Source organism: Antrostomus carolinensis, unplaced genomic scaffold (genome assembly GCF_000700745.2).
Source record: "Antrostomus carolinensis isolate BGI_N321 unplaced genomic scaffold, ASM70074v2 scaffold26132, whole genome shotgun sequence".
Classification (NCBI taxonomy): Eukaryota; Metazoa; Chordata; class Aves; order Caprimulgiformes; family Caprimulgidae; genus Antrostomus; species Antrostomus carolinensis.
In genome coordinates, this window is record NW_010302000.1 from 15,089 (window position 1) to 39,127 (window position 24,039).

The 24,039-nt window shown below is 43.5% G+C and overlaps 1 protein-coding gene across 3 annotated transcripts in view; it reads right to left on the minus strand.

The window, feature by feature from the left end:
- Positions 1–24,039, minus strand: part of MAPKAP1 (MAPK associated protein 1) — an 82,276-nt gene that overhangs the window by 7,541 nt on the left and 50,696 nt on the right. Inside the window, exons 7-9 of one of the 3 annotated variants that reach the window (XM_010163683.1) lie at positions 16,668–16,775; positions 9,099–9,239; positions 3,684–3,821 (exon numbers count right to left, since the gene is read on the minus strand). In XM_010163683.1, the coding sequence (XP_010161985.1) occupies positions 3,684–3,821; positions 9,099–9,239; positions 16,668–16,775 (387 nt within the window). The remainder of the gene's footprint in view (positions 1–3,683; positions 3,822–9,098; positions 9,240–16,667; positions 16,776–24,039) is intronic. The other 2 variants (XM_010163684.1, XM_010163685.1) reach the window with 2 other exon arrangements.

Below are 24,039 nucleotides of genomic sequence, written 5' to 3' on the forward strand. Positions count from 1 at the left end.
CAGGAATCCAGCCCTTCCCAACGCTTTCTGGGTGTTTTTAGTGCTTTCACAACCCAATAATGAATTCATTAAATTAGTATTATCCAACGTGCATAATCTGGAGGAACTGGATACCAAATGAAAACATCAAATACCTTTAGCTTTCAATGAAAACTACATAAAAGCATTTCAGGCATGGCTTTGGCTATCACTTCCAGCCACTATGAATACTGCTGGAAAAGCTATTTTCGTGCAGATGTGGAATTCAATGGGAAAGACTGACTCGTGTAGCAACATCAATCAAAACGTCGGCTCCACTGGCAGCTCTCGACAGTAAGGCAGGTTCAAAGGTCACAGGATAAAGAAAAAGCCAAGCTCTGGTTCAGCTCTAATATCTCCTCGCTAGAAGTCTTGCAAAGGTACCTACCCCCCTTCTGTACCAGGCGGCTTTCATTAATCTTCTTGCCATCTTTTTTAACTAGTCATGCAGAACCGCTCGATAGCGAGACACATAATGGGGAGGCCCTGTGCCTATTACCAGGTTAACACTCTGTTAAGCCCCAGTGCAACAATGGAATAAGAATTTAAAGGAAATCTTAAGCTGCAGGGTGCAAAGCAGGCAATTAAATTACAAACTGAAGTTACCAATGTACTCGGTGACCTACAGAACACCTTTGTTTAGACTGCCTTAACATTAAGGATATTTTGACCTAGCAATTGAGATGTATCTGCTTTATTAAAACAAAACAAAAAGAAGGCAGAAAAAGCATGACAGAGAATGCTTCTTCTAGTGTTTCAAGTAAATTATCAAATAAATCTGATTTCTGCAGCTGTGAACAGAAGAAAAAGCTGGAAGTCTGCCCAACCGCTCAGGCTCTGTGCCCCCGAAAGGGGCTGCCCGGAGCTCTCCGGCACCGGCTCCGCGGTGCGGATGGTGCTGAGGTGGCCGGGCAGCCCCAGCCCTCGGAAGGGACACATCCATCACAGCCACACTCGGTCCGCAGTGCACTTTGTAAAAGGCAGCGGTCAGTGACACTGAAGTCTCTCCCTTGTCCAAGTAATGTAAGAGACATTAACAGAATCAGATTTCCTTTAAATTACACTATTGCAAAGGGATATAATCGTATTAAACGTATTATGTTGCTTCCTTAAGACTTTATATTATGTACACTTAATTGAGATACAAAGCTCTTTTCAGCTATAAAAATGACAACTACTTTATTAAGGCTTAAATCTTATTTCTCAATGATAGGATGCTTCCTTTCAAGATTCAAAACATTCAGAATCTTTCGTGATAATCAGACCCAACCTGATTTAAACAAGCCGTTTATACACAGTGTCTTCAGGTTCTAATGGCATTTGATCGAGCCAGCAGGGCCATTACCTCTTCCCTCTGTCTAAATTCAGGGAGTCTGATTTAATTTACAAATAAAAATTCAAACACTGACCCAGGCCTACTACAAGGGCAAACAAAAATCATCAGCCATTCCTGCCCACCATACCCACGCTAATGGCACATCAGATGCCAAAGCTTTCCATTTCCATTTTCTCTTTGCACTGCAGGCAGCTCTGAGTTCTGCAAACTCACAGCACAGGAAAGCTTCAGCCCTGGCCAGAAGGACTCCGAGTCCGGCTGTAAATATTCACAACACATCATCCCTGAGGCTGTTGAGTCCTTTAACCCTCACACAAGCGCTTCGCTGCAGGAACCTGTCTTTTCAGGGAAAACTAACAGAAAATACGCACAAGGCTCTCTATTATATTTATACACAATTTCAACATGTACAATTCTGCAGAGAAGTACCAGAAAAAACTCCAAAATCTCTTTAATCTGCAGAAAGTAAGAGCTAACTGAATATTAAACTGTGTTAATTGCCACCTTCAGAGGAACTACCGTTGCAGAAACTCCCAGCTATACTGATCACAGCAACCCAACCACTGCCAACACCCCCTGCCCTCGCTAAAAACTGAGGAGGTGGCAGCTGGAGGCTCCTGCAAACCCTTCACCTCTCGAAGTCAGTCGAGCAAAGCAGCACTCAACTAACCCCGGGTGTCGGTGTCGAGGGAAAGCAGGCAGCTTCATAAAACACAGCCCGTGTTTTCACCCGGGGTGAGCGCACCAGCGCCGTTACGTGCGCGGAACGCTTCTGAAAGACGAGCTGGATGGAGCATGTTTTGTGTTACAAGAGATAAAAACATGAAAACAAAATATATTGCAGGACTCAAAGACCTTATCTTTACTCAGCCTCTCTTTCTTTGCAATAATTCATTCAAGGAAGATTCGGGAATAATTTTTGATGTAAACTTTGCTACAAACATATATCACTACGCTGATAAAAATCGCAGCCAAAACTTGTGAAATACAGCGCGTCTCATTCCTTTATGCTACTAAAATAACTTTTTTACATTTAAAATTCAAGAGATACTGATCTGCTGTTAAGAGTTCCTCAAAATGTATCACTCTGAGATGTCACTGTAAAAGTCTCTTCTGCTGGTCTAAAATAGTAACTTTTGGAACATCTTTAGTGAACGGGGAAGAGGTCAGCAGATTTCAGGAGGAATTATTTTCTCCTTTTGGAACTAGGCTGAAGGCTGGTCATTAGGGAAGTCTCTCCTTGGGATCACGCCTTCCCAAGGACCATGAAATCTTGCTGGAGACAGAAAAGGAAGACAATGACTGGACTAAGAACATAGAAGTAGGAAGGGGTAATGAAGGGGAGAAGGATATAGTTCAATAATTGCTGATAAAATCTGTGGCAGCCATAAATTTACTCTTCCAAGAGAATTCAACAGATCATTACCTCTGTAAATATGTATCACATAATTCTCCCTCTCTGTCACCTTGCAGATAAGTACTTAATACTTTAGCATCCCTACCCTGCAAAAGCACAAGCCTAATAAAACCCATCTAAGCTTTTGAACCGCAGTTACTTTTCGATAGTAGATAGTCACATTTTGGCACCAGCGGGAGACATTGCCCAGTTCCCCCAGGGCCTATCTTGTGCTTTTTAAAACAAATTTTACAGATACAGACTCTCATTATTCCACTGATAACAACAAGCAAAAGCACTGGGCTTTTGAAGTCGTGCTCTGAACGTACCAAACCGTGACCTCTTGTTGATGACCAGCTGGACTGGGGTGCCCAGCCCGTCCTCCAGCCAGCTCAGCTATCGCTGCCGGCCAGGCACGGCCACTGCTTCCCCGACACTGAACTCGCAGAGGGGCACGTTGTAATCCCAGTGACCCTGCAGCCACGGCTGAAGCAAATTTAGACTGTGCTGGAACTTACTGTATGTCTCAGGTCCTCAGCTGCACCTAAGAAATTGTTTAAAACCAGTCTGGATGTTAAGAAGTTAAAAAAAAAATTGCAATTATGTTGAAATATATATTTGAGTACCGTGCTATGGGGCTAGAGACCAGCAAAGCCAGCCCTTCCTTGGTGTGACCCTGCCAGCAGCTACTGACAGTGAGCAAGAAACACTTAATGATGCCATTAGCTGTAAGCAGCATTATAAGAACGCTCACAAAATGTGTAGCTGTTTACGTTGCGTTCCCTACAACAGAATCGGGTCAGATTAAAAACATCCTATAATGAATAAAATACACCTAGAGAAAGAAAAGGACATGGTAGCAATAATTCTTTGGACATCTAGCACATAGAGGGAGTGAGAAAAGAGAGGACATAAATAAAAAGGACTACTCACTTGGGCTTTTTTCTTCCGCAAGGTCACAGGCACAGAGGAGTTCAGAATCGATTGAAATGGGTTTCTGCTTAATCCAAAACTTAGTGCTGGCCTTCTGATTAGTAACAGGGTCTATCTCTACCTTGTCTCCAGAAATACCTGAGACGAGAAAGAATAGAGAACATACCAGTGATCAGTTTAAGTGATTTCATATCAACCGTTTGACACAGTTTATAAATCTTAAATGGGATGAAAGGATATTGCCCTTTGGGGCTTTTTTGAAAGCACAGGAGCTTTTGAAACCAAAAGCAAATGGTTATCAAACTGCATTGATAATCTGCATTTTATTCTCCTGCAGAAGCAACACCAACGAGGAGGAAATATCACAGAAAAAATTCTTCTCAACACATACAGAGCTCTTCTGGAAGCAGTGGCTACACGAGCTGCGAGATTCATAAAAAGATACTGGTAGTTTTTCAGTCAGCAGTGTTATATGTAATAGACGCTAAGGCTCACCGTCCCTCTGCTGTCCCCTCCATAGCAGACACCTCTGTCCTCTGGGCGAGGGGACAACACCCGTTCCCAACGTTACAGAAACGCTCTTTGTGTTACCCACATACTCATAAACAAAGACAGCCAGTCCCAGAGATCCTCGGTGGGTTTTTTTTTTTTACACTGCTGGCATTTTAAAGCCAGCTCTAATTAGGCTGCTCTGAAAGCAAGCTGAGGATTCGTGTCGCTCCTGGCACGGGCACCGGGCCCCGCTTCCCAACACGGGCTTCCCCAGATGGCTGGTGCTTCGCTGCGGCCGACCCGGGTCCGGGTGAGCCGGAGGAGAAAATGCTCTGGCACCATCCACACCTTACTCCTGGTGCCATGCAAGAGCAGCCGCTCCCGAGGGTGGCTGCCGGGGCAGGATGGGGGCTCATGGTGCTGGAACCGGCCCGGGACGCTGGCCGTGATTTATCGTGGTCTTTATCACAGCATCGCGAAGCAAAACCCCGCGACGCTGCAACTGATGAACAGGAGATCATTGTTCAGGAGCTGTTGACATGACTGAATAAACTTCCCAGTGTGCTTTTTACATCAAGACGTGTGGAGCCTTAAAAATAATTACATTTCTCAAGTCATGAGTTATAGGTGAAGCTCACGAGAGAGCCACAAAAGGAAGCAATACAGGAAAAAAAAAGGTATTTAAACATCATTGAACTCTTGTGTCTCTGGAAAAACAGCAGAGAACCTTTTTGCTCTTGAGGGTCTTGGCTATGACGCTTTCAAATACATTATGCTTGGCTCGTCTGAAGCACAAGAAAACCTAAAGGAGCTGATGATAAAACTTTTGAGAGATGTGACAAAATAAGATGCCACACACACACACACACACACACACACACGACGACCCTCCCAAGCCCTCCATAATTAACTCAATATCTCTTAAAGTCTGGCTCACAGCTGCAGAATTTGCAAACCACGTTTGTTTGTATTTTATGCGACTCTACAAAGCTCAGAGCCACGGCAGGTTCTCTGCTGCAGTCCCCTCCGCTCCTCCAAGGTTACCTTCCTTTACATCCCGGCTGCTATGAGCAGATACAGTAACACCACCAACCCCCACCCCCCTCCGATTAATCCAAGAATGCTCTTTGTCATTAAACATACGTCACATCAGAGACATCACATTTCAATTAAGCATTGTATCAAGAGTCCAATTAACACAAGGATGCTGGAACTAGGTAACGTGAGCAGGCTGACGCTGTATCCGGAGCCCATTTTGGTTTGTAATTTAATTTTGGACAGATTATTTAAAAGCGGCGTTGTTATTTCACTGTAGTGGTTAATTATTCAAAACGATATTTTCTGTAGTTTATGGACAATCTGTGTAGTTGATGGTACAAGTTCTTATTTTCTCACTGAAAAAAATTGAAGGCAGGTTGTAAAAAGAAAGGTGCAAATTCTTTGTGTGCGAGGGTGGCCCCTCATCCCTTCCTCTAAAAACGTCACCCTTGAAAATATCCTTAAAAAATTTGCACTCTATGGTCCTGCAACTTCAGAATTCACAGTCAGTCAATATTGTTAATGCACCTTGTTAATTTGATAGGATTTGTCAGGTAACTCCACTGGAAAATTATATAAAACTGTTCCAGATGAACAGATGATAGTGACATGAATTAAAGTGATAGAACAATAGTGGAATATAAACCAGAAATGACACCCAAAGTGGCTGTTGATTTATTGCCATCCTGAGTTTGGTTCTGGGCTTCCATGTATATTAGTGCTACAAATCTGGGTCCATTTAGCAGAGATATGCTCATACATACATCACCAGCTCCTGCTCCAAGCCAAGGTCACTCCCCATTGCATCAATCTTTTCAGCAGAGGCTACTTCACCAAGCATGGATTTTTGCAACCATCTCAGATGTAACAGACTTCCTCCTCTTTCATCTTTTTTTTATCATGTAAAATACACTTTAACTTCTATTATTTTTATCTGCAAATTGTTGCTGTATACTTCATCCATTATTTCTGTATCTCGACATCACTGGCTTAAGCTCACACACATCCAAAGAGCACATTGACAAAGAATGTTGTCTTTTTTTTGTGTTATTGTTCTCACAATCTGTAAGTGTTGAAACCTAAAATCAAAACAGTATTATGTATGCGGCTTCTGCAGTCCCTGGATCGCAGCACAAATTAGTCATACTCAAAAAACAAGTGAAAATGCTTCTTTCACTGTTTTTTTTTTTAATTCATTCATTTTATCAAAAGAAATGTCATCGATGTATTAGTCCAGTAACACTGTTCTGTTCTTGCTTCCTTTGTTGGGGTCTGCAACTGCCCCCCCTTTTCTGAAACACTTCCCAGCAGTAATTTTCCAGGACAATATGCTTCTTTGAGTTTTGCTAACGTGATACACAAGCAAACGTGTCTTAATCCTTCACACCATGATAAAACCTTTGTAAAAAGGTCGAGTGCTCCTGCATGTGCATTACACTGTAATATAGAATCACAGAATGGTTTGGGTTGGAAGGGACCTTAAAGCTCATCCAGCAGCAGGGACACCTTCCACTAGACCAGGTTGCTCAAAGCCTCATCCAGCCTGGCCTTCAACACTTCCAGGGAGGGGGCATCTACAACTTCCTTGGGCAACCTGGGACACTGTCTCACCACCCTCACAGTGAAGAACTTCTTCCTAATATCTAATCTAAACCTCCCCTCTTTCAGCTTAAACCCATTTCCCGTTGTTCTGTCACTAACTGCCCTTATGAAAAGTCCCTCCCCAGCTTTCTTGAGCTAAAACATAAAACCTTGGACCTTAAACTGCTACAGGTAAAGCTTTGCACCGTAACAAAACCATCAGTCCAAAGGTGGTCGTTCCTCCCGTGGTCATTTACAAACTATGCACAACCTACAGAAGATCGAGCTGACTCCACTATTTTCAGTAAACCTTGCCTCAAACTCAACCATCAGGCCTCAAAACAGCTAAAAACACTTCCAGAAGCACCAGGATGCAAACAGTGATTGACCAACACAGCTCACACTGTCGCTACCTGCAGCTGAAATAAAAATCCAGCACAGAACCTGTTCAAATGAAATGACGTGGGCGTCCTACAACGTCGGTGCAAAGGGCAAGGAGTGGAGATGGTGTTTTCTCCACCACTTCTGGGTTCTGTCACATGGAAACACCCTTCATGTGTGAAGCCTGGAAAGTGGGATTCACCCCCAAAAACCAGCCGGGTATTTTCAGTGCAAGCACTGTCCTGTATTTCCCCTCCTGCACAGCCACCACATCATCGACGCTGTCAGTAAGGAGCAGAGCAATGGTTTGGATTCTCGGTGTCCTCTAGAAAAACTGTCACTTCCCTATGGCTGCTACATACGAGTTGATGACATAAAAATGCTACAGAGAAACTTTGCAACTGGCTGTCATTAAACTGACACAGAATAGTTCCCAAACCACACGTACTGATGAGTGATGAAAAAAAATTAGACATGTTTTTTTTACATTTTGGATGGTATGGAGCAGTCTGTCACCTGCAGAAGATGAACACATTAACACTCAGCAGCCCTAATCCAAATAGCCCCTCAATGCTTATCTTACCTCCTCTTTTAATATCTTAAAATTCAGGAGATACCCCAGCGACACACACTTATTTTGACTTTATTTATAAGTTTGGATGCTGTACGTTTTACCCAAACTTTGAATACAGCACTGGGGTTTTCTCTGATTTTTAAAAAGTAATTTGATTATAAAAATCACGTTGTCAGCGTACTGCCATCAGAAACATACAGGTTCACAGATTGTTATAAAAGGGAAATTTTATGGTCCTTACACTACCGGACAGGGTCAGTTCCCTCACTGCTACACAAGTTAAGCCATTTGTTTCAGTTAACAGCTATTCTCCCTTAACCATTTATCTTTAGTGATCTGTCATGACCTTTTCAAGCTCTCATTTCTGACACTTCCCAGATACAGTGAGTCAAACTTCACTGGAAGCAAACTATCACACCCAGATAGTTTGCTCAAAAGCAGAAAACATGCCCAGCGCCGTCCTGCTTCAGCACCAGCAGATAAATCCTTCCTTAACAAGACAGCTCCAAATAAACTAAGGAAGCCTCTTCTGGAAAAATTTGAGATGCTTATTTTTATATTTGCTTAAAGATGGAAGAACGAAGAGACCACAGTGACAATAACACAGGTACTGGTATAGTTTAAATTTAACAATTGTACTGAATTCTACAGAATAAATGTATTTGGTAAACATTACTATTTTACACTGCTGAATCATTTCTTTATGGAAGGTATTTGCAGGAATGTCACAGGTCACCTACCGATGCATCATTAATCAAATTTTCACAATTCAAACACAAAGATAAAAAGCCATTCAATCATTTTAAAACAGTAATGGGGCTTTTATAATTCAAGATTCTGTCATCCCTTGGCCTTCGGTTTTTCAAAAGCATTCAGAAAACAAGTAAGGACAACATAAAACCTTTAGAGAATGCTAGTTTTATTTTGTTCCACCTCAAATTTCCACTTGGTCACTAAAATCTTTCAGTCTCAGAAAAGGAAAAACCTAATCATTCCTAATTTTGCACAGCCTCGTTTAAAAATAACAAAACAGTTGGCAAAAAGCTTTCCATTAGGAAGCCTACATTAAAAAAAAAGAGATGAGGTCATTAAATAATGGCCTTCTTTCAGAAGAAACATGTGCTAGCTGATGGTGGATAATAAAAATACTGAAGTATTTTCAACCAAAAGCAATTTTTTTTAACTGCTGAAATGCTAGCAACGCTTTCAAGTGACGTGCTCCACGATAAAATGGACCAACACGATAATGACTGCTTTAAAAACGTCTGAGATGGACAGTTGGCTATTAGAGATGGCCAAAGGTTTGCACCGTTCCATTTCCCTAAGTGTTATAGCACGGATTGATTTACCTAACTGAACATCAGTGGTGAATCGAAGCCTATGGATCATGCTGACTTTGAAGGACTTGTAGTGGTGGCTACTGAGCATGTCTTGAACTGTGGCTATATCGATCTGAGGGTCCTCCTCCGAGACCTCTTCTCCTCTTGAACCTGCAAAACAAGGCAACAGTAATGAAGGAGAGGTTTCAAACACAGCATCCGACTCAGCTAGCACACAGGTACGGCTGCAACGGCTGCAGGGGCAGAGGGCTTCTTAAGAAAGAGCAAAATGCTCGAGTCCGTGTCTCTGGGAGGAGGAAATTCTCACCCTCCATCCAAAGACAAAACTGCTAATTCATTCCAGACATCACGATGCACATTTGTGTCCCACATCCCAGCTGCGGATGCTCAGGTGACACAGACACCCCTGGACCGCTGACATCCCCGGGGACTGAGCTGGTGGGGTCCCTGCCAGGACACCCACAACCCATCACCCTGGGAAGGAGCCTGGTGAAGGGGGGACCTGTCCCCAGCCAGGGCAGGTGCCACCCTCAACATAGGCACTGGCACAGCTCTCCTGTGTTTCAGCATCTCCTCACGTGGGATGTGACACTTCAGCATCCCCCCATGTGGGACGTGACACCGGCATCGTGCTGCAGCGTGGGCAACACCTCGGGCACCCTGATCTCAGCCCTGCGGCAATGGAGCTGAGCTTTATTTACTGATTAGTATTCTCATTACTGCTGCAGGTACCGGCTTTATAAAAGGTAACATCTCATTAAGCCAAAATGCCAATTACTGAAAAAATATAACGCACTTTAAAGATTTTTTTTACATTTTATGACGTTGGATTAACACCAATTTAAACATTACTATAATGCGATATATAATTTTGTGCAGAGTAATTTCTACGCCAGCTGCTAATAAAGCATCTCAGCTCTAAAGGATCATTCAGATGCTGTTAGATAAAGTGGTATAAATATGTTTGAAAACTGATTTAGCTTCTTACAGAAGATACCGAAAAATGACACGTTTTGTTTAATATCCCAGCTAATGTAGTCCTAAAAGCTGAATCAACTGCCAGTTCCGAGTACTAAATTTGCTGCAGGAGATTAATGAAAACTTTAGATTTTGCTGAAATTTTAATAATGGGAAGATGAGATGATGGAATTTTAGTACAGGTCTTAAAGATCCAGCAAAGCAGGCTAAAAACTTGTCAGATTTTTTGGTATTAATTTTGTTCGAGACTGGCACAGTTGGAGCAGCCTCGAGACTAATGCTTCCCACACTGACCTTTCCCTTGGGGCATGCACGTTCCCATCCCATTCAGCTCCTAGGGAAGCTGGGACACGTGTCCATGTTTGCGACACACGGGGATGGTTTGCCAGGAACAGTCACGGCTCCAGGGAGAGGAAATCCCTGGCACTTGTCTCAGACACACATTGGTGATGCAGAAGCAGGCTCCTTTGTAACGGGGTAAATAGGAGCTGCAGAAGTACCTGCCCTTTGCTTCCCAAGGGAAACTGTTGGGTGGTGGCCACAAGCAGGACAAACATTGGTGAGAGAGAAGAAACACCTCACCTGAGCAGGGAGCGTTTTTCCTGCTGGCTGAAGGCGTTGCCTTTTCTAGCCTCTAATTCAGTAACAAACATCACTGCTTATCCTAAGTATCTTTCAGGTCTGTATCAAAGCAAGGTTAGCATCTGCTGTTAAATGAGTCAAAATACATGTTGAGAGCATAAAGGAGGAGATTCACATTTCACAGACGTCAGTCACCCAAGCTTTCCACCCTGCTCACCGCAGAGCAGGCGAGAGCGATGCCCACCCCTTGCTGCTCGTACCACAGCCTCCCGACACGCGCCTGGGGACCCTTCCCTGGGGAGAGGGGACAGCAAAGGGTTAAGCTACAAATTGGGCTGTGACATTCGACTTGAAAGAATTCAAAAAAATCAAATGAAACAGTCTTCACGTGAATTTATGCAGAGCCATCTTAACATCACAACCACTCTATGCTCCAGAATGACAAGATAAATTGTAATGGCTCCTTCAGAGACATTACAATGTATTTTGTCAAAGACCCCTGTGTTAATGTCTCCATACTATGGATTATCATAATGTATCATGTCAAACCCTCATGCTGCAGTACTTCAAAGATACACTGAGATACGTCAAACTTTTTGGTGCACTTAAAAGCATCTTGAAACACCACGGCACGGCGGTGCCTGGAAGCAAAGCAGGAGGATGGCAACGGCACCGCTGCCCTGCGGCCGAGAGCAAACTGGGACCCTCTTCCCCTGATGGAAACCAGTGAAATGCCCGTTCAGCAGTTCCTGGTCGTGCAACCAGGTCCATCCCCATGGTCACAACGGCATGTCGTGCTGGGGTATGTAATAATACAAAGAAATAACACAAAGAACGGCAAGCTATTAACCTTGTCCCCACACCTCCTGCAAAACGTTCCTGAAACTCCTCACAAGCTCAAGGCTCACAGGTCACTCTGCAGGTGCTGCTGCTGCCTTTGCCTTCCTCCTCCCCACCTGGCCTCACATCTCCCCAACCTCACCGAGTCACCGGCAAAGCAGGGACACTACGTGTCGGTTTTACACAATTATTACCAAGCTAAGCACTCCCAGATTTCACACACCTAAATTAAAAGTATCAGAAAGAAAATTAGCAGCCTGCCAGGTCAGATCCAGGGGAAAAAACTGCCACTGTAACTAAAATCATGAGCACGTTGTCAGGGTCTAAACTGCAGGAGCATTAACAGCTGCAGCCGAACAGAGGGATTTTGCTCTGGAAACCTTTCAGATCCTCCACGTACCCGTAACCTCCGCCGACTTTGCTTTATGAAGCTTTGTGAATGGATTCAGGTTTACAGAATTTCTACAGTTGCTGCTCTTGGGAGAGCAGCCAGGAACTCCACCATCAAAACAGATCATCAGTCTGAAGATGGCAAGACACGGGGACCCCTGAGGGTGCACTGGATAATAGCAGTAATATCAGTAACAACAGAGAGAAATGCCCTGCAGGGAAAAACCTGACTGCAGAACTTGGCACGCTGCTCTCGCCCCGCAGCTCTGCGCGGATGTCTGCGAGACTGCCGGCGTTCAGCAGCAGAGGGAAGAGCCATCTCCACCAGCTGATTGGGGGGAAAAAAGCATAAAAATATTTTCCACATGCAAGCAGCTGTGAATAAACCTGTCAAATATTTACAGGCCTGTCAGGGTATTTGTAATGGAGATCACAGCGTGGCTTTTGAATGTAAAAGCTTCTGCTGGGGAAGACAATCAAGTAAAGTGGATGCTCCAGGTCCATTATTTAGCCCAAGAGCCGACCCAGCAATAGGTGGTGTAGAGAGACCACTCCTTGGAGGAACAGATTCCTATTCCAGAAACAAACTCCTTCACGTAATGACAGGGAGACTCAGTTTGCAATGACCTCTGCATTTTTTCCCTTATAGTCTACCTAATCAAAGACAACTCACTTTGTGAAAGACAAAGAGAAAAAAGCTGGAGTCAGGTGTGGGATAAGCCAGGCACGAGGTAAGAACCTGCGTGAAGTGCAAAGCACAGCTGCGAGGGAGCATTTCCCTCAGCACAGGAGAGGCCTTTAACTATTGGAGAAGTAAGGGAGGAGAATTTAGGGCTAAACAGGGAGTCTCTTGCTTTTCTGGCACCCTGGCACTGCCACGTCTGGTGCCCATCCTTCACCCAACCTTTGGAGCACACGTGTGGGCAGAACGAGGTCGGGGCTCGACACGGGGCTCAGTTTGGCCAGCGCTACACCTGGCACCACCGGGATAACTTCTGAGACCAACCTCCCACCACCACCTCCCCAGCCAGACTCTCCATCTCTGCCCAGATTGCTTTGCAGCAAAACCACACAAACCATTAAACCACAGCCTTCTACTTAAAAAAAAAACCCCAAAATGAAAACAGAGGGGTGTTTTCTGCCCACAGAAGCTGAACAAAAAAATTAAAATGGTATCAAGAGCTACAAACTTCACTCTTTAAGACACCCACTGCGGTGAAGCACAACAGTGTTTTAGAAGTCAGTCATGGCACTAGTTTGCAGCCTCTACATTTGATGGTCATCCAGAAAATGAACATATTTCCCCTCCTGGAAACAACAGCTGAAGATCTTTGTTGTTGGGTTTTTTTGCTTCGTGTTGTTTTGTTTTTTTTTTTTTAAACCAGGTTCAGTATGAAGGTAGTTATTTTTGTTCAAGTACTTGAACTAATTGGAAATAGGGAGTTATATTTGTAACTCAGTCTAAGCTCCCCATAGAAAATCCCGATTTCCAAATGAGACCAACAGTAATGAAACAAGAGGCACTGGAAGCACAAGTCTGAAAACAAGCTGGAAGCTCAAGCGAGGAGCCTCATCCAAAGGGACTCCTGCAAGCACGAGAGGACACGTACAAATGACACATTGGTAACAGCAGAATATTGAAATGCCACATGTAGCCTATTCGGGAGGAAGTGAACCTGTATTTCCTCGATAAAACAACAAAATATAAAGCTAACTGCACTGCAAAAATGTCCCTTATTACTTTAATGTACTAGTAGATTGCTTAATGAAAGTTCTTAATTGTAATACAATTAATTACATACACAGAGTCCCCAATTACATTTTCCAATAAGACACTGGCTTTGGTACAGGTCTAAAGGCACTAAACCAATTTTAATATATTAAGACCAATTTCCCTTGAATACTAATTGCTAGCTAATGATAAAATGAGAAAGAGGAACTTTCCAGAAGTAAGATGGTAAAAATAAAACTAAATTAGCCATGAATATTTTGCTACTACACATAAAAGCATTTCACATTACAAAGTGTAGGCTTTTAGTCTAAAGATAAATCTTCGTGCGAGTTGAAAAGTTCTGCATACTGGAAACACTTTATTAGTTTGAATGCTATTAGTAAATGTTGGATAGAGAGGGGTTTTCTCCACACATATTTCTTAATAATGGAAAGTTTTCTGTTTCATTTAATACCCTGAAATATAAACTTTCTATTTGCCCAAAGGAAACTGGCAGCTATTTTACTAGCAGATGTTTGGCATCAGACACATATATATATATTTATAAATGAATATGAGACTACGGAGAGCACATTTAAAAATAATAGCTGTTATAACAGAGCTTTTCCTGACTGGCATATGTAAGCTAAACATATTTAAAATAAAAAGAAAATACACAAAATGAGTATTTCATTTTGATGCTGGGCTTTTCAAGCTATTATTTTACTAATAGTGCAAACCTGTCAATATTTCTATTCTAATGCCACGCCAAAAGATAGCTCCTTAAGCACTACAAAATCCAATTTCATATTATGTATTGGGGGAACCAGGCTATGTCCAATGCATGAATTATGACTGATCTTATATACTGTATTGTCCTTGAACATCTGTGCGTGGAGAGACTTAACGGCATCGGTGTTCCACACGTATCCCCGAGCAGGGACAATGGAAGATGACTTTAAATTCACCCACATGTTGGGGGAGAAACTGTAAGCAGAAGATTCCTCCTGCATTCCTTATTCGAGTGTGCTACCAATTCAGAAAACGTTCAGCAACAGCGCGGCAGAAAAGAGACAGAATTCACGTCAGCACCTATGATTTTGCCTGGATCACTGTCAGCCGTGAGCAAACTAACCCGGTGACTTCCTACAGAGCCCAAGTGCCTGTTCTGCCCTCGCTGTTCCCTGGCTGACAAACACCAGAGCCGTGAAGAGGACCAAGTGCCACCACCTCCTGAGGTGATGCCATCGCAGCGGGGGAGGACGGTGGCTCCAGGTCACACTCTTAGATGGGCGCTGTGGATTTGCTTAATGAGGGCCAGGAGAGCTCAGGAACTGAGAGCACTTTTGCCTCGACAGCCTCAGGGATCTGTCCCATACCTTTCCACCTTCTGTCTGCAGAGCGGTTGGCTCCCGTGTCCCCTTGCCTGGGAGGGGAGAGGAGCAGTCGCTGCACAAGGACTTCAGGGAAAGGGAAAAGTGTTCCCTCAACATTACGACTGACATTTATTTTGAGACGAGGCCTCTGAGGCTCTCCTGCTGATGCAGAGTAGAGTGAATGCCTCCTGCTAAACCACTTACAAACTTACAACAGCTTGACTGTTAAAGTAACGGTGCAACCTGAAGCTAGTCACTCCTGAGAGCAAAGAGCATCAGTAGGTACAGCCACAGCCACAGCATGGATTCCTCCACAGATGACGAAAATACAGATGTTAAAAAGACAGTACATACAGAGCCTGGATAAAAATAAATGTTATTTTTAATCAAAACGTGCAAAACCTATGGAAGTATGACTAGTATGCATCTTTTCATGGATTAAAAATCGATACAAAAGTAATAGCCAGGATGCAGACGTCAGGGAATTCTGGCTTGTGGAAGAGCACAACTTGATTAGCGAGGTTAAAATTGCTCCATTTCCTCATGCCAGCACCCCTGCTACCTTCTGGTGCGTCCTCTCCTACGGTTTCTCAGAACCATTTCATGAAGAAATGAACCAGGAGCATCAAGAGTATTTGGGAGCAAGTCTCACTCTGTGGAGAACGGCAGCCAAAACCCGGAGTGAAGCTCAGCTCCAGGACTGATGTAGCACCAGAGCTCGTGGCGGCTGCGTCTCCCTCTGCGATTCCTTACATGGGAGTCGAGCCTCCTGCTCAGCACTGGGATTAGGAGGCACTTCAGGGATGCTCTGCTGTCATTCCAGGATGAAATATGAAATGCTATAGCCAAAAAGCATAAATGGAAAGGTCTATTCTTTGTAGAGAGAGAAAAAAATTCTTCTACTACTCAAAGCAGGCACTTAGTGTGATTATTTGCAGCAAACACTCCGAGCACAGTCTCAGCTGAGAGCATGAATGCTACTGGCTTCCTCATTAGTACAATTAACATTTTTACAGCTGAATTAAAATTGAATGAAAAAAAACCAACCCAAAACTGAGAGTGTGACTGTTGGAAATAATGAAGGATGGATCAAAATGCAATGGAGGACAAACACAAATCACTGTTAAATGTCTTTTTAAAAAAAGTTTTATATAATTCCTTGTAAAGAAATAAATCAGGAAATAATATTAGGACCATTAAAACAGTAACAGAATAAAAATATTTGAGTGTAGCTGGAGAGAAGATTATTTGCCTAGGACTTTAAAAATCATCATACTGCTCTAGTTATATCTGCATGGTTAGTTTCTTTCATTCTATTAGAGAAAAATCGGTGCCTCCAAGAGCTGTATCGACACGGCAAAATACACCGCAGACCAGTCACTGCATTCACTACACCATGCCTGCAACAGAAAAAGTTGCATATTTGCAGTGTTTTTCAGGGTTGGTCATAACTTTACAGAGCAGAGTTTAACAGAAAAAGATTAATCATGAAGTGATAAACAGGATGCAGACTATTTACTAGAAGGTACGAAATCCATCATTTCCCTCTGGAATATTGTTTTGGCACAACGGAGAAGTGCCTCAGGAAAGAGAGTCTCGTCAAAACGGACTTGCCCAGACAGTACAGCTCGTATTCCAAAATACATAACTTATGTGAGTTTAAGCAATTTACAAGAGCAAAAGTGAAAAGGGGAAACATACTGTTCTCCCGGACAAGGCAGAATTCCAAAGTGCTCTGGCTCTCCAAGGTACAGTCTAAATCTACTGGGACATTAGGTTCACTCTGCTTCTCCAGCCGATACTGAGGACCTGAAACATAAAGTAACTTGTAAAATCATCTGTTTTCTGACAAAGTGATGGCTTATCACGTTCAACTAACATGAGATTACTCGTAGCCTAGAAGCAGGGCAGGGAGATGTTTAGGATTCAAAGCTCTTTGCCAAAGGGAAGAGCCCTACCACAAAAAGGTGGAGGACGGTGTGCAAGAAAACAACATATTCCCGTCATCTTCAGCTGCCAAACCACCTCGACCCAAACTTTCTGTGTTATTCCCACACCAGGTGAGCCTGTGCTAAATGTCCTGCCCATGCTGCTACCTCTGCCAACGGGGCATTTCTCAAAAGGCTGCACTTTGGAAGAAGGGGGTAAGGATTTCCTCAGGCATCAGCAGCAACGGGCACGGCTGGCCGGGCTGACCGCGGACAACGTGCCGTGGGGAGTTTGGCATCGCCTAGCAGCTCAACGGCTGCAAGAGCAGGAAGGGTCATCGAGAGATGGATTTTATCTTTTTCCAGAGATCTGTTAACATCAAACTGCATCAAACATGAGCATGTAAAGTTGCTGTTGCTTAGAATGAATTATTCTCATATATGCTGCATTTAACTGTAGATCTTCAGGATTCAGCTGCCAACTTTCTTCTTCTCAAACCAAATTGTCGAAGGAAAGATGATACTACTTAAAAAAACCTGTTTCCCAACTACAGAAAATGTATTTAAAAATTGTTTTTACAAAAATTAGGCCACTTTAAAAAAAAATTGTGGTTGAATGAATCCTTAAACTCTATGCCTTAAATAGAATAAAAAACCCCCACACTAATACAACTCCAGGTGAAACCCCTGTAAGCCAGCCCCAGACCTGCTGTCCCAACAGGGAGAGGGACCCGATGGGGTGCGAGGGGTGACTCAGGGAAGCCCAGCTCCACATGGGACCCTGGGCAGAAGAAAAGCCACGTCCAAAGGCGGGTGCTGGTGGAGGCTGAGGTGCTCCTGTCCCCACTGTGTCCCCACACAGCACAGGGCGGGTCTCCCCTCCCACTCACACCCCAGAGCTGAAGTGCACACCAAGCTCTCAGCTGGGTAATTTCTGTATCATCTGGTAAAATAACGCTAAACAGATACTTGAAAAAAAAATCTAAGGGATGTAAGGGACCTTTACCAGATCTTAATGTAACAAAATAACTAGAACTGAAATAACAAAATTGACTCCCTCTTTACCAGTACTTAAAATATTTCTGAATGTTTCCTGACTTTGAATTATGATAATATATGATGAAATATTTAAAACATACAAAAATGTAAGTATTTTACCCTCAGATGGCACACGTAAGAAATGGAATTTGTTAGCCAATGAATTTTGCATTTACTACAGCAGATTTGCAACTACGGCTTCTCGTTTTGTCTCCCCAGAAGCCCCGCGAAGCGTTCAGCACATGGCCCGGGCGCGTTCTGCTCCCCAAGTGGAACGTTATTCCTCTGTAAAATGGAGCCCCCGTATTCCCGGTGCCCCTCGGAGCAGACACAGCGATTTCCCGGCCACAGGAGGGGAGCACAAGGGCTCCCTCCCTGCCCAGTGCAATCAGCACACGCAGCTGCTCGAACGAAGCATCTACAGAACAAACCGCGCAGCAGAGACGTCTCGTACCCGCACAAAGGCAGATAGATACAGCACCATTGTTCCTCTTCTCCCAGCTACTGGAAATGTGATTAAAAATTTTAAATTAATTAAATAAACAGGGGCCTGGCTTGTTAGGCAGAAGTAAAACATATCGAATTGAAACAAATATCAAAGTGGCAAATCAATTCGTGTTTAAAAACTGGTGCCTCCTCCCAGAGATTCTCAACGCTGAACGACACCCACCCACGACAGAGCCAGAAGAACTGTTGGTTCCCATCTGAATGTCTTTGGTACCTGCTACCAAAACCCAAACTCCAAGGGCACTCCTAACAAAGTGATGAAACAGAGCTCCAGACCAGGAACCGAGGCAACCTTCCACACGAACAACTTCTTTAAACCAGAAAAAACTAGGAAATTCATAAAAGGCGTAAATGGATTTTTAGACAGCATCTACCCTTGTCTGCTCTTAAATAAGATCTTTTAAATATCTGTACACATTTACTTGACCCCTGCTTCACAACAGATGAAAAATGTCAGGCTGATTCTGCAGAAGAGTTTTACTACCAGACTTCTCTCACGAGTTCAGATGATGTCATTGTAGGCAAAATATTAATGGTCTCCTAACAGAATACTGCTCTGGGAATTTCAACAACATTTCAAGTGGTAATACCAAAGCTGGATTTTATGGATTTCTGTAATCTGATGCAAATGCTCCGCACAGTTGTAAAATAAACCTTTACAATCCTGGCACAGAGTGGTCCTGGCCCGCGACCCGGGCCGAGCTCCCACGCCAGCAGCAGGGACCGTGGCTCCAGCACAGCCCGCATCCAGTGGCACTGGGCTGGGGCTCCGCACCCCGCTGCTCGCTGTGTAAATCATCGGTACCACGTTCCATCACCACGCTGGGAGTGAGGACGTTAAGATGGGAGTTACCAGGGCAGAACACCCAGAAGACAAAGCTAATGAACATGAATCCCTGTTCTAGTTCTGTAAGTTCCACACAAATACTTGGCACGAGGGACACTGTTAGTAGGTTAAAGCGAGCAGGGCTGGAGGAACAAGTGTCTGTGTGTCTGGAGAGGAAGGAGGGAACCAAGGCAGCAGCCTGAAACGATCCATAAAATGGTGAAAGAGAAGTGATTACACCTTCAAGCAAACTCTTTTTGTTCAAAAACTAGCAGAGATTTGTTTGGGGCCCCAGGGCACCTCAGGCCCCTGGAGCTGGGTCTGCTCTCCACCAGACCTGGTGGCCTCAGGCACTGGCTCTCCTCCCTTCTTGGGCCATGCTACTGGTGCAGTGTCCCACATGCAGGAGCGAATGCCTAAACCACATACTACAAATACAATGAAATCTTTATCTTCTAGACTTGTTTTGGTGCACTGACAGACCAGCAGCTGTGGAGGAGCAGAGCTAACCCTGACAGACAGACAGATGGAGCTGCTCGCTCCCAGATCCACGCTCTGCAACCTGGAGCTGAGGTGATGCTCTGTCAGGCATGTCCCTTCCACTAACATCCCATCCCCACCAAACCACCCACGCCGTGGTTTCTGCCCACAGATATCCATTGCACTTGGTTATTTCAAGATACTCCTTTAACAGAGGAACATTTATCAGGAGTTAAAAACAAGCAAGGAAACATCTCCCAGTACTACATCCACATCCTTCCCACGGCCAACACAGAGGTGCCCCAGGAAGAATCCCACCCCATAATCAAATTAAGCCACTCTCTTACAAAAGGCAATGGCCATCCACATAACAACAAACCAATTCTGTTGCCATTTAAGCTGCAAAGCCTTCAGAATAGGGTTTTGAAAGCCTGACCCATCAGTTCTAATTTTTAAAACTTATCCTTTCAGTCAAGACTAGAAAAAGGCCCATTCCAACTTTTATCTTCACTACAAAGTGCTGTTATCTTGGGCTGATGTCAGGAGCTCTATCTCTCTTTCTGCTGACAAGCAGAGACGAGAGAGATAAGATTGGGAACGAATCTCACTTCTCTGAGTAAATAAATAATCAATACTCATCTAAATGTAAATGAGAAAGTATCCCCCTCTGATAACAGGGCTCTTATCAAACAGCCAATTTTCTACAGACATTTGGCCTCAACCAAATCACCATCATTCAGCCCCAGCCTAATGGGTAAAAATCGTAACTAAATTGAACCGATCACCAGAGATCAACTAAGTTCAGCCATGGCTACTACAGGTTCAAATGTTTGGAATGCAATTTTTCCCCCATTAACTTTCAATAGCAATAAAGAATACCACGGTCAGGGGTTGAATCTGCACAATAAACAAACACTAACACTTAAGAAGAGAAAGAGGCTTTAAACAAAACCCCAAACAAAACCCACCTCCACCTGCAAACTAGTTAATAGAATAAAATGAGGATTATAGGAAGACTTACCTTAATATTTAATGTTTGTGGAGTTGTCAAACCTAAACTAAAGAGACCAGTATAAACAAAAAACCCCAAAAGGTCTAAAAGGGAACCTGTGTTTTTACGGTGTCAGGCTCCACAACAGAACACATCCCTACGTCCTGTTTCTCCCTTAGCTTTACCTCCCTCTCATGAGCTCCTGTAATTCCCACAAAAGCCTCAGATCCAGTTCCACTCGCCGTCAGCTCCTTCTGCTCCCTTTATGGCCCACGCGTTCGTTCAAAACGCTTTCAAATTTCTGATTTCCAGAACACTGAACTCCAAAATTTATGGCATTGTGTGACAGGAAGAATTCCTTTTTGTTTCAAAAAGCCTTCGCCTACTCACCGCTTTTGGGGGATGTGGTTCTTGTCTTACCACCAAGTGTGATAAAACCCTCCCAATTCACTGTCTCTCCCACATGCACTTCCTAGACTTGTACCCAGTCAGGTCTTTCCCAGACTAGAAAAGATCTTCTTCTCTCTTTACATCGTCTCCTCGTTTCACATGTTGGATCCATTTTTGCACTCTTCCATTTCTGTACCTTTTTAACTTCTATATTATCCATTTTAGGATGAAATGCCTCAATTAAGATGTGAGCACACCGTGATTTACGGACTGGCACAATAACACTTTCTGTTTTGTTCTCTGCTCCTTTACCATTTCTGATGTTCCATTTGCCTTTCTGATGGCTTCTAAGCACGGAGCTGAAGTGTTCAGAGAACTACCCATGACGACTCCAGGATACTTTTCTTGACTGATGGAAGGTAATTAGAGCCCATCATTGTATACATATAGTTACGGTTGCTTTTCACTATGTATATTATTTTGCACTCATTGACACTGAATTCTCTCTCTCGTTTTATTGTCCTGTCACTCAGCATTGTGCGATACCTCTGCCGTGCTTCACAGACAGCTTTTATTTGCACTGTTCTTCCTTCTTTTGTATCAACAGCACATTTTGTCACATCAGCATTCACAGCCTTTTCCATGCCCCACATTAAGGGAACAATGCAGGTTCTACCAGTTCCACTGGAACTCCACCAGTAACCTAGTTACTAATAACGGAGGGCCGTTATTCCTATTCTTTGTTTCTTGTCTTTTAATCAATTATTAATCCATGTGAAGATCCTCCTTCTCATCCTGTGACAGCTTAATTGCTTTATGAGCCTTTGTCAAATCTTTTTTGGAAATCTAAGCGTGCAATACAAAACACATCATCCTTATTCAGGTGGTCTCGGACTCCCTCAAAGACTGCTCACCGGTTTCTGAGCCACAACCGGCTCTACAAAAGCTATGTCGATTTTTTCCTCAGTATACTGCATTTGTCTATATGTCATCCATGAATTCTGCTCTTTGTTACAATTTAATTCTACTATTTCCACTTGCCTGCTAAGGAAGCGCAGGTATACTGGCTTTCAATGAACAGGGGTGACACTTGCCACCATCCACACCCAAGAGAGAAGCAGGCATGAGCAATATATTCTAGACATCACATTTAACAGCACAGCATCTTCCTACCTGACCCTTTCCAAATGTCTCCGTGACTCCTGTCTGCTCACAGGGGTTTGTTACTGTTTGTGGACTAGGTTTAAAACTTACTCTCCTGTAAGGAGCTTAAAACACAGCTAGCGCAGGGGCAGTGTGGTGACGAAGGATGTGTCACACCAAGTGGCACTAACCGGGAGGGAGCGCGCACGCTGCTGAGGTACTGCCGGGCACGTGGGACCTCGAGTGCTCCGGCATGGACGGCTGCAATTCCAAAATAACCCAGGAAAGATCAGAAATGCACAGAGAGTTCGGCAGAAGTTCAATCACGGTCGAGGCAGGAGATGCCAGGCAGATGGCAAATAAGCACAAGTGAACATGAGCTACGTTTCAGGTTCTGTCCATGTACAGATGTGAGACAGGAAAGCAGTCAAAAGAAAAGAGCTGATAAACATTTAATGTTGATGACTGTGGTACTTTCCTATTTCAAGAATCTCCTTTCACAAGGATACATGATTTATTGCTTCACTGCTCCAACCCTAGGTTTTGAAAGTGTGATTTCTTCAGAGTTTAAACTATATTTATATGTATTTTTTTTGTTATCACTTTTTTATTATTGCTATAGAAAATATTTGCTGGAAATATGTTGCAGCTATTACAAGGTCATAAAAAAGAGGAGGTTTATGTATTTCTATCAGTTCAAATACCCTGTCAGAAAGTATCGGTGTAAGACTACTGGATTCCAGCTTTCCCTCTGCCAGCACACGGGCAGCTCCGTGTGGGTGCTCCCTGGGTGCCGGTTGGCAGCACGGAAAGCATCCAGACCAGCTTCCCAGCACGGCTGGACGCTGACCCTGGGCTAGAAGATGAGCACTGGGGGCAAGGAGTACAAACAACAGCGACTGAAGGAGGAGAGGGATGGATACACTACAGAGAGCACAGAAACTGGGGACAGGGAGAGGTCTCAAGCCTCCTCTGCAGAATTTTTCTTAGTATATGGCAGAAGGGGCGAGGATTCCATTGTGTGCTTGGCAAGGACAATAAAACAACAGAAAATATGTAAACACTTTGAGAGGAAATAGCTGTAAAGCCAGAATGTTTACATCTCAAATCCTACTGCTATGAGGACATCTTAAATCTGTTTATCCGTTAAAAATCCCCAAAGCCCCTCAACACCTCTGAAGTGGAATAAAGATTTTATCATTACAAATGCAAATACTGGTTAATAAATAAAGATATTTAAATAGTGAAAACAAACTTTTAACATTATGTGCAAGCATGAGACTTTTTTTTTTTTTAAGTTCAATCTGTTTTTTCTTAACTTGCACTGTTGTGACATTACTGAATTTTACATACAGTTATCTGCTGCTCTCCGCAGAAATACAGATGGTTTTTGTAGAAATAAACAGTCATTTATATGAAACAATTGTAAAACAGTTTATGGAAACCAGTGGTGTAATGCATTCAAATAAATGCCAGGACCGGCTGATGGAGAGCCAAGGTGTTAAATCACACTGCTTAAGAATTCAGCTGTGGGAAACAGATAGTAAATCCAGAGTGACAGAATTTCCAGTGATGGCAAAGGTTTCTGACATCTAGTCCAGTACACAAAAACTACAGCGGTTCAAACCCATTTTACTTAACACTACCTTGACAGCCAGTGAAATTAAAGAATTTAGTCAAAAGCCCCTTGAAAAGAAACAACCACTTCATTTATGTATTGCTTTTCTGTAGAATAGAAAACACGCAGCATAACTAACATTAAACCGCTCT